We start from the raw sequence: 14501 nt of genomic DNA, 5'->3' as shown, positions 1-14501 counted from the left end.
ATTACAGAAGTATGAACAATGGGTGCAGAGAATACAAACCATATATGAAGGACAAAACTCGCATATAAGGACTTGGAGGTCCCGGAAACGCCTCCACTGAGTGGGGGAGGATTAGAACCTCCGATGCTGTATTGATTTTCCTGCCCCCGGTGACCCCCAATTTCCCTCATTTCCTATCCCGTTGTCACAGAGACAGAAGTTTTTACCCATTTTAATTCTGTGCAAACCTTAGACAACGAAATCTTCAGTTTAAATCTTCTAAATAAATTCCAGGAGCATCAAACTAAAGGAATGCAAAATCTTACATTAGAAAGCAGCAACAGCTACTCAGGATGTCCAGTTATGTATTCCTGTCAGCTTGGTGTAGATTACATAGTTACATAGTAGGTGAGGGTTAGGGTTACATAGTTACATAGTAGGTGAGGGTTAGGGTTACATAGTTACATAGTAGGTGAGGTTGAATAAAGACAATAGTCCATCCAGTTCCCCCTGTGTAGGTGTGTGTGGGCGGAGTTCCCCCTGTGTAGGTGTGTGTGGGCGGAGTTCCCCCTGTGTAGGTGTGTGTGGCTGTAATCATCTCTCATACCCCTGAATGTTCTGATCCTTGAGATGTACGTCTAAGAGTCTCCCATACTTCCCGCAGAAACCACCTCATGTGGTAGAGAATTCCACAATCTTGTAGCCCAAACAGTAAAGAACCCCCCACGTTGCCTGAGGTTAAATCTCTTCTCCTCTAATCGCATTGTATGCCCTCGAGTCCTCATGCAATCCCTGTGACTGAACAGCTTTTTTTCTATGCTGAGATCACCATTGAGCTATTTATAAATTGCTATCATGTCCCCTCTCAGGCGTCTCTTCTCCATGGAGAATAAATCGAGCGATTGTAGACGCTCTTCATAATTAAGGTCCTCCAATCCCCTAATCAGTTTAGTTGCCCTTCTCTGGACTCTCTCCAGCTCCAACACATCCCTCCTGAGGACTGGCGACCAGAACTGGACAGAATACTCCAGATGCGGTCGGACCAGAGTTTTATAAAGTGGAAGGATTATAGTCTTATCTCTGGAATACATCCCTTTCTTTATGCATGCTAATATTCTGTTGGCTTTGGCAGCTGCCGCTTGACATTGCATGCTGTTGCCTAATCTATCATCAACCAAGACTCCCAGATCCTTCTCCATTTTTGATTCCCCCAAAGGTTCCCCTCCTAACGTGTATTGTGCTTTTATGTTTCTAGTCCCCAAGTGCAAAACCTTACACTTCTCCACATTAAACCTCATTTGCCATGTCTTTGCCCACTCTGTTATTTTGTCCAGGTCATTCTGTAGGATATCTGCTTCATGCTGTGCAGTTATTGCCCTGCCCAAAGTGGCCGGGTCTTTCCTCCCCCGCAGCAGACGGGTGCAGTCCTATTGGTGCGGTCAGACGGGTGCAGTCCTGTGGGTGCGGTCAGACGGGTGCAGTCCTGTGGGTGCGGTCAGACGGGTGCAGTCCTATGAGTGCAGTCCTATGGGTGTAGTCCTATGGGTGCGGTCAGACGGGTGCAGTCCTATGGGTGCAGTCCTATGGGTGCAGTCCTATGGGTGCAGTCCTATGAGTGTAGTCCTATGGGTGTGGTCAGACGGGTGTAGTCCTATGGGTGTAGTCCTATGGGTGCGGTCAGATGGGTGCAGTCCTATGGGTGCAGTCCTATGGGTGCGGTCAGACGGGTGCAGTCCTATGGGTGCAGTCCTATGGGTGCGGTCAGACGGGTGCAGTCCTATGGGTGCGGTCAGACGGGTGCAGTCCTATGGGTGCAGTCCTATGGGTGTAGTCCTATGGGTGTGGTCAGACGGGTGCAGTCCTATGGGTGCAGTCCTATGGGTGTGGTCAGACGGGTGCAGTCCTATGGGTGCGGTCAGACGGGTGCAGTCCTATGGGTGCGGTCAGACGGGTGCAGTCCTATGGGTGCGGTCAGACGGGTGTAGTCCTATGGGTGCGGTCAGACGGGTGCAGTCCTATGGGTACGGTCAGACGGGTGCAGTCCTATGGGTACGGTCAGACGGGTGCAGTCCTATGGGTGCGGTCCTACAGGTGCGGTCAGACGGGTGCAGTCCTACGGGTGCGGTCAGACGGGTGCAGTCCTATGGGTGCGGTCAGACGGGTGCAGTCCTACGGGTGCTTTAATGTAGAAGAAAGCCAACTTCTAACTATTCTTAAAAATGGCCCCCCCCTCCCCCCTCCTTCTATCCTGTGTAAAAAGATGTGTGTACTTGCCTATAGCCCAGCCGTCGGTGGTGCTCCCTCCTCTCCCCTGCAGCAGCCACTCACTAACATCTGGGATTGGAGCTGCAGGATCACATGACTGTACTGAAGTGGATTAGGTAAGTACACAGATCTTTTCTATGCAGGGTATGGATAGGTGCAAGGAGGGGGAGGGGACATGAATGGTTCAGTGCTGTCCCATATTGCAGCATTTCCATCATTTTCTTTATGTTCTGCTTTACGCATTTCGTATTCTACTTCTTGTCAGGTTTGAGAAGCGGATTTACATCCCTCTCCCAGAGGAAGCTGCCAGAGCTCAGGTGTTCCGCCTGCACCTCGGGAACACCCCCCACAGCCTAAGTGAGGTGAATATTCGGGAGTTGGCCCAGAAAACGGAAGGTTACTCGGGGGCAGATATCAGCGTCATCGTGAGAGACGCATTAATGCAGCCGGTGCGCAAAGTGCAATCCGCAACACATTTTAAAAAGGTGACAAAAATCTCCTCCGTTTTCTGCTATCGGTGAATTGTAATCCATGTGACGGATGTTCTGATTGGTTGTTATTCTGTGTCAGGTGCGGGGTCCTTCTCGTACGAATCCCGGGGCCACAGTGGATGATCTGCTAACACCGTGTTCCCCCGGGGACCCAGGAGCCATTGAGATGACCTGGATGGAGGTGCAAGGGGATAAACTACTGGAGCCTATAGTGTGCATGGTAGGTGTATATAGGATCGATCGTTATATACCAGCCTGGGGGGGCCAATCAGGTCTCATACATGAGGTCTGCTCTCACATTAACTCATTCATCACCAAAGTTCTGCAGTGCATCCGGAAAAAGGTTTTCATTATTAATGTGTAAAGATTTCGCCCAATCTTCTCTCACGTTGTCATTATGGGGGAGGGGTTTGTAGAATTTGGAGGAAAATAATGAATGGAATCCATGTTGGCTGTAATATAAAATGTGGAAGAAGTGAAGCTGTGAGAACTTTCCGGATGCTCTGTATATATATATATATATACTGTATGACACGCTTCCTAATGGATCACTAACCTATCAGAAGGATCGCAGGAGGCGGGGAAGACGCTGTAATTGGTTCCTTCCAGGGATCAACTTTTAAGTTTAAAGGGATTGGAAAGGCAGAAGGGGAATTCTATGCATTAAGATAAAAAGCCTTCTGTGTGCCCCTCACCCCGCAATACTTACCTGAGCCCCCTCTCTATCCAGCTATGTCCACGTGTACCTCGGCCATCCGGGAGTCTCCCTCCTGATTGGCTCAGACACAGCCACGGCGCCATTGGCTGCTGTGGCTGTCAATCAATGTAAACCAATTAGGAGAGAGTGGGGGCGGAGCCAAACCACAGCTCCATGTCTGGATGGACACCTGGAGCTGCAGCTCAGCTTGGGTGCCCCCATAGTAATCAGCATGCTGTGGGGGCACTCCACAGGAGGGAGGAGCGCTGGCGAGGGACCCGAGAAGAGGAGGATCCAGGCTGCTCTGTGCAGAGGAGGGAAATGTGACTTCACAAGCCGATTCCAGGTGTTCATACTTGTTCCATGTTCCATCCATATTTAGGGTGCAAATCCACCCCTCCCCCCAAATACCTGAATTGCGGGTTTCTTCTTTCATTCACCACTGCGTCATCCATTCCAATGGAGGCGACACCATGGCAGAGGGACTCATTGTTCCCAATAGAACAGCGCTGGTGACAACGGCACTTGTAGTTTATTTCCTCCGGCCCGCTGACAGAGCGGGGGCTGCAGGAGGCGGAGCATTGCACCCATGATGTGCTGGTCCTGGTTGCAGTTGCTGGACTTTGCCTTCAGTGTGGTGGCCCCTGTTTGTAGGTTTATGGCTGTGCTAGGCACGGTGTCACCACATCCGGGACAGGAACTCCCTACATCCTCAGCTGGCCTTAGGGCAGGGATTGACAAATGTGCCTGAAATCCAGGAGCCGGCTAAAAAAGTTAGGAGACAGTTTTTTTTTTTTTTTAAACTAACAACCAAACTTTATTTAATAAAACGGATACTAAATTTACACATAAATACGACTAGAACCCCGCTCTCCTCTACAGACTGTCTGTCTCTTTCCAGCTGCTGCCATCTGATCCATGGGATGGATAGAAAATAGAACCACCATCCCTCTGTTTTTGGCGGACAGGATCAGATAGCGGCAGATTACCGCTCCATAGAGGAGAATGAAGGGTCCAATCAGACAGCCCGTGTGAAAGGGGCCTTCGGCTGTGGCTGTGGCATGGCGATGAGGAAAAAAAAATTTTTTATATATTATTTTTTTTTTTAATATTAATAATTGAAAAAAAAAAAATTTTTTTTTTAATAATTAAAAAAAAAAAAATATTATTTATTTTTTTTAAATTTAAAAAATAAATTAATAATAATAACCACACTCCCTGTCCACTTACCTTTAAGCAAAAACTTCCCTCTCCTCTCCTCTTGGGAAGGCATTGAGGACAGGCAGTGGAAAGTCATTACTCCCGGCCACCACAAGAGGGCGCCAGTTCCCCATTGGAAGCCTCTCTCATCTCACAGAAGAAGGCTGAAAAGCCGGGGCCTCAATTTTTGGACGGCGCGGAAGTCCGTGCACTCAGGGAGGAGGTGGGGGCGCAAAAGGGACAGGACACCTGCAGTGCACCCCAGGCGCCAGGTCGCTAATTCTAGTCACCAATGCGACCTGGCGCCCAGGGTTTGTCGAGCCCTGCCTTAGGGGATGCCGGGATCACATGTGATCAGCCTTAGGGACGCCGGGATCACATGTAATCAGCCTTAGGGGACGCCGGGATCACATGTAATCAGCCTTAGGGGACGCCGGGATCACATGTAATCAGCCTTAGGGGACGGCGGGATCACATGTAATCAGCCTTAGGGGACGCCGGGATCAGCCTTAGGGGACGCCGGGATCACATGTAATCAGCCTTAGGGGACGCCGGGATCACATGTAATCAGCCTTAGGGGACGCCGGGATCACATGTAATCAGCCTTAGGGGACGCCGGGATCACATGTAATCAGCCTTAGTGGACGCCGGGATCACATGTAATCAGCCTTAGGGGACGCCGGGATCACATGTAATCAGCCTTAGGGGACGCCGGGATCACATGTAATCAGCCTTAGGGGACGCCGGGATCACATGTAATTAGCCTTAGGGGACGCCGGGATCACATGTAATCAGCCTTAGGGGACGCCGGGATCACATGTAATCAGCCTTAGGGGACGCCGGGATCACATGTAATCAGCCTTAGGGGACGGCGGGATCACATGTAATCAGCCTTAGGGGACGCCGGGATCAGCCTTAGGGGACGCCGGGATCACATGTAATCAGCCTTAGGGGACGCCGGGATCACATGTAATCAGCCTTAGGGGACGCCGGGATCACATGTGATCAGCCTTAGGGGATGCCGGGATCACATGTGATCAGCCTTAGGGGACGCCGGGATCACATGTAATCAGCCTTAGGGGACGCCGGGATCAGCCTTAGGGGACGCCGGGATCACATGTAATCAGCCTTAGGGACGCCGGGATCACATGTGATCAGCCTTAGGGGACGCCGGGATCACATGTAATCAGCCTTAGGGGACGGCGGGATCACATGTAATCAGCCTTAGGGGACGCCGGGATCAGCCTTAGGGGACGCCGGGATCACATGTAATCAGCCTTAGGGGACGCCGGGATCACATGTAATCAGCCTTAGGGGACGCCGGGATCACATGTGATCAGCCTTAGGGGATGCCGGGATCACATGTGATCAGCCTTAGGGGATGCCGGGATCACATGTAATCAGCCTTAGGGACGCTGGGATCACATGTAATCAGCCTTAGGGACGCCGGGATCACATGTAATCAGCCTTGGGGACGCCGGGATCAGCCTTAGGGGACGCCGGGATCACATGTGATCAGCCTTGGGGACGCCGGGATCACATGTAATCAGCCTTAGGGACGCCGGGATCACATGTAATCAGCCTTAGGGGACGCCGGGATCACATGTAATCAGCCTTAGGGACACCGGGATCACATGTAATCAGCCTTAGGGACGCCAGGATCACATGTAATCAGCCTTAGGGACGCCAGGATCACATGTAATCAGCCTTAGGGACGCTGGGATCACATGTAATCAGCCTTAGGGACGCCGGGATCACATGTAATCAGCCTTAGGGGACGCCAGGATCAGCCTTAGGGGACGCCGGGATCACATGTGATCAGCCTTGGGGACGCCGGGATCACATGTAATCAGCCTTAGGGACGCCGGGATCACATGTAATCAGCCTTAGGGACGCTGGGATCACATGTAATCAGCCTTAGGGACGCCGGGATCACATGTAATCAGCCTTAGGGACGCCGGGATCACATGTAATCAGCCTTAGGGACGCCGGGATCACATGTAATCAGCCTTAGGGACGCCGGGATCACATGTGATCAGCCTTAGGGGACGCCGGGATCACATGTAATCAGCCTTAGGGGACGGCGGGATCACATGTAATCAGCCTTAGGGGACGCCGGGATCAGCCTTAGGGGACGCCGGGATCACATGTAATCAGCCGGGGGCGCAAAAGGGACAGGACACCTCCTGCAGTGCACCCCAGGCGCCAGGTCGCTAATTCTAGTCACCAATGCGACCTGGCGCCCAGGGTTTGTCGAGCCCTGCCTTAGGGGATGCCGGGATCACATGTGATCAGCCTTAGGGGACGCCGGGATCACATGTAATCAGCCTTAGTGGACGCCGGGATCACATGTAATCAGCCTTAGGGGACGCCGGGATCACATGTAATCAGCCTTAGGGGACGCCGGGATCACATGTAATCAGCCTTAGGGGACGCCGGGATCACATGTAATCAGCCTTAGTGGACGCCGGGATCACATGTAATCAGCCTTAGGGGACGCCGGGATCACATGTAATCAGCCTTAGGGGACGCCGGGATCACATGTAATCAGCCTTAGGGGACGCCGGGATCACATGTAATTAGCCTTAGGGGACGCCGGGATCACATGTAATCAGCCTTAGGGGACGCCGGGATCACATGTAATCAGCCTTAGGGGACGCCGGGATCACATGTAATCAGCCTTAGGGGACGGCGGGATCACATGTAATCAGCCTTAGGGGACGCCGGGATCAGCCTTAGGGGACGCCGGGATCACATGTAATCAGCCTTAGGGGATGCCGGGATCACATGTAATCAGCCTTAGGGGACGCCGGGATCACATGTGATCAGCCTTAGGGGATGCCGGGATCACATGTGATCAGCCTTAGGGGACGCCGGGATCACATGTAATCAGCCTTAGGGGACGCCAGGATCAGCCTTAGGGGAAGCCGGGATCACATGTAATCAGCCTTAGGGACGCCGGGATCACATGTGATCAGCCTTAGGGGACGCCGGGATCACGTGATCAGCCTTGGGGACGCCGGGATCACATGTAATCAGCCTTAGGGACGCCGGGATCACATGTAATCAGCCTTAGGGGACGCCGGGATCACATGTAATCAGCCTTAGGGACGCCGGGATCACATGTAATCAGCCTTAGGGACGCCAGGATCACATGTAATCAGCCTTAGGGACGCCAGGATCACATGTAATCAGCCTTAGGGACGCTGGGATCACATGTAATCAGCCTTAGGGACGCCGGGATCACATGTAATCAGCCTTGGGGACGCCGGGATCAGCCTTAGGGGACGCCGGGATCACATGTGATCAGCCTTGGGGACGCCGGGATCACATGTAATCAGCCTTAGGGACGCCGGGATCACATGTAATCAGCCTTAGGGGACGCCGGGATCACATGTAATCAGCCTTAGGGACGCCGGGATCACATGTAATCAGCCTTAGGGACGCCAGGATCACATGTAATCAGCCTTAGGGACGCCAGGATCACATGTAATCAGCCTTAGGGACGCTGGGATCACATGTAATCAGCCTTAGGGACGCCGGGATCACATGTAATCAGCCTTAGGGGACGCCGGGATCAGCCTTAGGGGACGCCGGGATCACATGTGATCAGCCTTGGGGACGCCGGGATCACATGTAATCAGCCTTAGGGACGCCGGGATCACATGTAATCAGCCTTAGGGACGCCGGGATCACATGTAATCAGCCTTAGGGACGCCGGGATCACATGTGATCAGCCTTAGGGACGCCGGGATCACATGTGATCAGCCTTAGGGACGCCGGGATCACATGTGATCAGCCTTAGGGGACGCCGGGATCACATGTGATCAGCCTTGGGGACGCCGGGATCACATGTAATCAGCCTTAGGGGACGCCGGGATCACATGTAATCAGCCTTAGGGACGCCAGGATCACATGTAATCAGCCTTAGGGACGCCAGGATCACATGTAATCAGCCTTAGGGACGCTGGGATCACATGTAATCAGCCTTAGGGACGCCGGGATCACATGTAATCAGCCTTGGGGACGCCGGGATCAGCCTTAGGGGACGCCGGGATCACATGTGATCAGCCTTGGGGACGCCGGGATCACATGTAATCAGCCTTAGGGACGCCGGGATCACATGTAATCAGCCTTAGGGGACGCCGGGATCACATGTAATCAGCCTTAGGGACGCCAGGATCACATGTAATCAGCCTTAGGGACGCCAGGATCACATGTAATCAGCCTTAGGGACGCCAGGATCACATGTAATCAGCCTTAGGGACGCTGGGATCACATGTAATCAGCCTTAGGGACGCCGGGATCACATGTAATCAGCCTTAGGGACGCTGGGATCACATGTAATCAGCCTTAGGGACGCCGGGATCACATGTAATCAGCCTTAGGGGACGCCGGGATCAGCCTTAGGGGACGCCGGGATCACATGTGATCAGCCTTGGGGACGCCGGGATCACATGTAATCAGCCTTAGGGACGCCGGGATCACATGTAATCAGCCTTAGGGACGCTGGGATCACATGTAATCAGCCTTGGGGACGCCGGGATCACATGTGATCAGCCTTAGGGGACGCCGGGATCACATGTGATCAGCCTTAGGGGACGCCTGGATCACATGTAATCAGCCTTAGGGGATGCCGGGATCACATGTAATCAGCCTTAGGGGACGCCGGGATCACATAGGAAGTGGAATTTATTGGTACATAAAAGAATGGGGATTGCCATAGGGATCACCTAACCCTCTTCTTCTCTCTCTTCCCTCAGTCGGATATGCTGCGATCTCTGGCTACAACGCGGCCAACCGTCAATTCCGAGGACCTCCTAAAAGTGAAGAAATTTACAGAAGACTTTGGGCAGGAAGGATGAACCCCATTGGGCACTACCAGGGGGAGGGGGCATTATGTTTGCTTGCTGTCTCTAAGTGCCCCCATCGGTAACATCACAGGAAACTACAGGCTGTGGCCCCCCCTCCCCCATATCCAGGACTCCTAGTGTCCCCTGTGGCCCTGCACTGCCTGGGAGGCTCCGCCCACCTTCAGTCTCTGAGGTTTACATTCATTTGCCATCAGTTACCAAATCATGTGACTGCCTTCTCTTCCCCCTAACAACCTCCAGGGGGAGCCCCATTCTCCTCTCCCGCCTGACTTATAACTGACTTCTAATTGACTGTCGTGCCCCAATTCCTTCCTTGTCCCCAGGAAGCATCGATTGGGTGGCTTCGACGTTCCCCTACCTACCCGTCTCCACCCCCACTCCCTGCCAGGACCTGCCGTGCGCAATACTGGAGATGAGTGTCCGCTGTGTAAAAATATCCTCTTTCAGTTCATCTTTTGTCTTCTCATTCTTCAATGGAGTTCTACATACAAATTCTGTACTGAAATCATCCGAATCCGAGGTATTACACACAAATTCTGTACTGAAATCATCCGAATCCGAGGTATTACACACATTCTGTACTGAAATCATCCGAATCCGAGGTATTACACACACATTCTGTACTGAAATCATCCGAATCCGAGGTATTACACACATTCTGTACTGAAATCATCCAAATCCGAGTTATTACACACATATTCTGTACTGAAATCATCCGAATCCGAGGTATTACACACAAATTCTGTACTGAAATCATCCGAATCCGAGGTATTACACACAAATTCTGTACTGAAATCATCCGAATCCGAGGTATTACACACAAATTCTGTACTGAAATCATCCGAATCCGAGGTATTACACACATTCTGTACTGAAATCATCCGAATCCGAGGTATTACACACACATTCTGTACTGAAATCATCCGAATCCGAGGTATTACACACATTCTGTACTGAAATCATCCAAATCCGAGTTATTACACACATATTCTGTACTGAAATCATCCGAATCCGAGGTATTACACACAAATTCTGTACTGAAATCATCCGAATCCGAGGTATTACACACAAATTCTGTACTGAAATCATCCGAATCCGAGGTATTACACACACATTCTGTACTGAAATCATCAGAATCCGAGGTATTACACACATTCTGTACTGAAATCATCCGAATCTGAGGTATTACACACATTCTGTACTGAAATCATCCGATACCAAGGTATTACACACACATTCTGTACTGAAATCATCCGAATCCGAGGTATTACACACATTCTGTACTGAAATCATCCGAATCCGAGGTATTACACACACATTCTGTACTGAAATCATCCGAATCCGAGGTATTACACACACATTCTGTACTGAAATCATCCGAATCCGAGGTATTACACACATTCTGTACTGAAATCATCCAAATCCGAGGTATTACACACGTTCTGTACGGAAATCATCCGAATCTGAGGTATTACACACATTCTGTACTGAAATCATCCGAATCCGAGGTATTACACACACATTCTGTACTGAAATCATCCGAATCCGAGGTATTACACACGTTCTGTACGGAAATCATCCGAATCCGAGGTATTACACACATTCTGTACTGAAATCATCCGAATCCGAGGTATTACACACACATTCTGTACTGAAATCATCCGAATCCGAGGTATTACACACATTCTGTACTGAAATCATCCGAATTCGAGGTATTACACACATTCTGTACTGAAATCATCCGAATCCGAGGTATTACACACACATTCTGTACTGAAATCATCCGAATCCGAGGTATTACACACATTCTGTACTGAAATCATCCGAATCCGAGGTATTACACACACATTCTGTACTGAAATCATCCGAATCCGAGGTATTACACACACATTCTGTACTGAAATCATCCGAATCCGAGGTATTACACACAAATTCTGTACTGAAATCATCCGAATCCGAGGTATTACACACATTCTGTACTGAAATCATCCGAATCCGAGGTATTACACACACATTCTGTACTGAAATCATCCGAATCCGAGGTATTACACACATTCTGTACTGAAATCATCCGAATCCGAGGTATTACACACACATTCTGTACTGAAATCATCCGAATCCGAGGTATTACACACACATTCTGTACTGAAATCATCCGAATCCAAGGTATTACACACAAATTCTGTACTGAAATCATCCGAATCCGAGGTATTACACACACATTCTGTACTGAAATCATCCAAATCCGAGTTATTACACACACATTCTGTACTGAAATCATCAGAATCCGAGGTATTACACACATTCTGTACTGAAATCATCCGAATCCGAGGTATTACACACAAATTCTGTACTGAAATCATCCGAATCCGAGGTATTACACACAAATTCTGTACTGAAATCATCCGAATCCGAGGTATTACACACACATTCTGTACTGAAATCATCAGAATCCGAGGTATTACACACATTCTGTACTGAAATCATCCGAATCTGAGGTATTACACACATTCTGTACTGAAATCATCCGATACCAAGGTATTACACACACATTCTGTACTGAAATCATCCGAATCCGAGGTATTACACACATTCTGTACTGAAATCATCCGAATCCGAGGTATTACACACACATTCTGTACTGAAATCATCCGAATCCGAGGTATTACACACATTCTGTACTGAAATCATCCGAATCCGAGGTATTACACACAAATTCTGTACTGAAATCATCCGAATCCGAGGTATTACACACACATTCTGTACTGAAATCATCCGAATCCGAGGTATTACACACATTCTGTACTGAAATCATCCGAATCCGAGGTATTACACACACATTCTGTACTGAAATCATCCGAATCCGAGGTATTACACACATTCTGTACTGAAATCATCCAAATCCGAGGTATTACACACGTTCTGTACGGAAATCATCCGAATCTGAGGTATTACACACATTCTGTACTGAAATCATCCGAATCCGAGGTATTACACACACATTCTGTACTGAAATCATCCGAATCCGAGGTATTACACACGTTCTGTACGGAAATCATCCGAATCCGAGGTATTACACACATTCTGTACTGAAATCATCCGAATCCGAGGTATTACACACACATTCTGTACTGAAATCATCCGAATCCGAGGTATTACACACATTCTGTACTGAAATCATCCGAATTCGAGGTATTACACACATTCTGTACTGAAATCATCCGAATCCGAGGTATTACACATTCTGTACTGAAATTATCCAACCCCGAGGTATTACACACATTCTGTACTGAAATCATCCGAATCCAAGGTATTACACACACATTCTGTACTGAAATCATCCAAATCCGAAGTATTACACACATTCTGTACTGAAATCATCCAAATCCGAAGTATTACACACACATTCTGTACTGAAATCATCCGAATCCGAGGTATTACACATTCTGTACTGAAATCATCCAAATCCGAGGTATTACACACACAATCTGTACTGAAATCATCTGAATCCGAGGTATTACACACATTCTGTACTGAAATCATCCGAATCCGAGGTATTACACACACAATCTGTACTGAAATCATCCGAATCCGAGGTATTACACATTCTGTTCACGCTGTGGGGCCCCTGGCAGTGATCGTATTGCACGCTGTGGGGCCCCTGGCAGTGATCATGTTGCACTCTGCGGGGGCCCCTGGCAGTGATTGTATTGCACGCGGCGGGGCCCCTGGCAGTGATCATGTTGCACTCGGCGGGGCCCCTGGCAGGGATCATATTGCACGCTGCGGGGCCCCTGGCAGGGATCATATTGCACGCTGCAGGGCCCCTGGCAGTGATTATGTTGCACGCTGTGCGTCGGGCCCCTGGCAGGGATCGTATTGCACTCGGCAGGGCCCCTGGCAGGGATCGTATTGCACGCTGCGGGGCCCCTGGCAGGGATCGTATTGCACGCTGCGGGGCCCCTGGCAGTGATCATGTTGCACTCTGTGGGGCCCCTGGTAGTGATTATGTTGCACTCTGTGGGGCCCCTGGTAGGGATCATATTGCACGCTGCGGGGCCCCTGGTAGGGATCATATTGCACGATACGGGTCCCCTGGCAGTGATCACATTGCACGCTGCGGGGCCCCTGGTAGGGATCGTATTGCACTCGGCGGGGCCCCTGGCAGGGATCATATTGCACGCTGCGGGGCCCCTGGCAGGGATCATATTGCACGCTGTGTGTGGGGCCCCTGGCAGTGATCATGTTGCACGCTGCAGGGCCCCTGGTAGGGATCGTATTGCACTCGGCGGGGCCCCTGGCAGGGATCATATTGCACTCTGCGGGGCCCCTGGCAGGGATCATATTTCACGCTGCGGGCCCCTGGCAGGGATCATATTGCACGCTGCGGGGCCCCTGGCAGGGATCATATTGCACTCTGCGGGGCCCCTGGCAGGGATCATTTTGCACTCGGCGGGGCCCCTGGCAGGGATCATATTGCACGCTGCGGGGCCCCTGGCAGGGATCATATTGCACGCTGCGGGGCTCCTGGCAGTGATTATGTTGCACGCTGTGCGTCGGGCCCCTGGCAGGGATTGTATTGCACTCGGCAGGGCCGCTGGCAGGGATCGTATTGCACGCTGCGGGGCCCCTGGCAGGGATCGTATTGCACGCTGCGGGGCCCCTGGCAGTGATCATGTTGCACTCTGTGGGGCCCCTGGTAGTGATTATGTTGCACTCTGTGGGGCCCCTGGTAGGGATCATATTGCACGCTGCGGGGCCCCTGGTAGGGATCATATTGCACGCTGCGGGGCCCCTGGTAGGGATCATATTGCACGATACGGGTCCCCTGGCAGTGATCACATTGCACGCTGCGGGGCCCCTGGTAGGGATCGTATTGCACTCGGCGGGGCCCCTGGCAGGGATCATATTGCACTCTGCGGGGCCCCTGGCAGTGATCATATTGCACTCTGCGGGGCCCCTGGCAGGGATCATATTGCACGCTGCGGGGCCCCT

At 50.9% G+C, this 14501-nt stretch overlaps 1 protein-coding gene across 1 annotated transcript in view; it reads left to right on the top strand.

Moving 5' to 3' along the window:
* VPS4A (vacuolar protein sorting 4 homolog A) overlaps window positions 1-9957 on the top strand; it is a 35102-nt gene extending 25145 nt beyond the window's left edge. The window contains exons 8-10 of the mRNA XM_082276396.1: window positions 2510-2729; window positions 2815-2955; window positions 9396-9957. Of these exons, the coding sequence (XP_082132522.1) occupies window positions 2510-2729; window positions 2815-2955; window positions 9396-9497 (463 nt within the window). The 3' untranslated portion in view covers window positions 9498-9957. The remainder of the gene's footprint in view (window positions 1-2509; window positions 2730-2814; window positions 2956-9395) is intronic.
* Window positions 9958-14501: the final 4544 nt, after the last annotated feature.

This window comes from Pelophylax lessonae (assembly GCF_965119305.1).
Source record: "Pelophylax lessonae genome assembly, contig: HAP1_SCAFFOLD_588, whole genome shotgun sequence".
In the NCBI taxonomy this organism is placed as follows: domain Eukaryota; kingdom Metazoa; phylum Chordata; class Amphibia; order Anura; family Ranidae; genus Pelophylax; species Pelophylax lessonae.
Note: the sequence above shows the minus strand (reverse complement) of the source record. Positions and strands in the feature narration are given on the sequence as shown.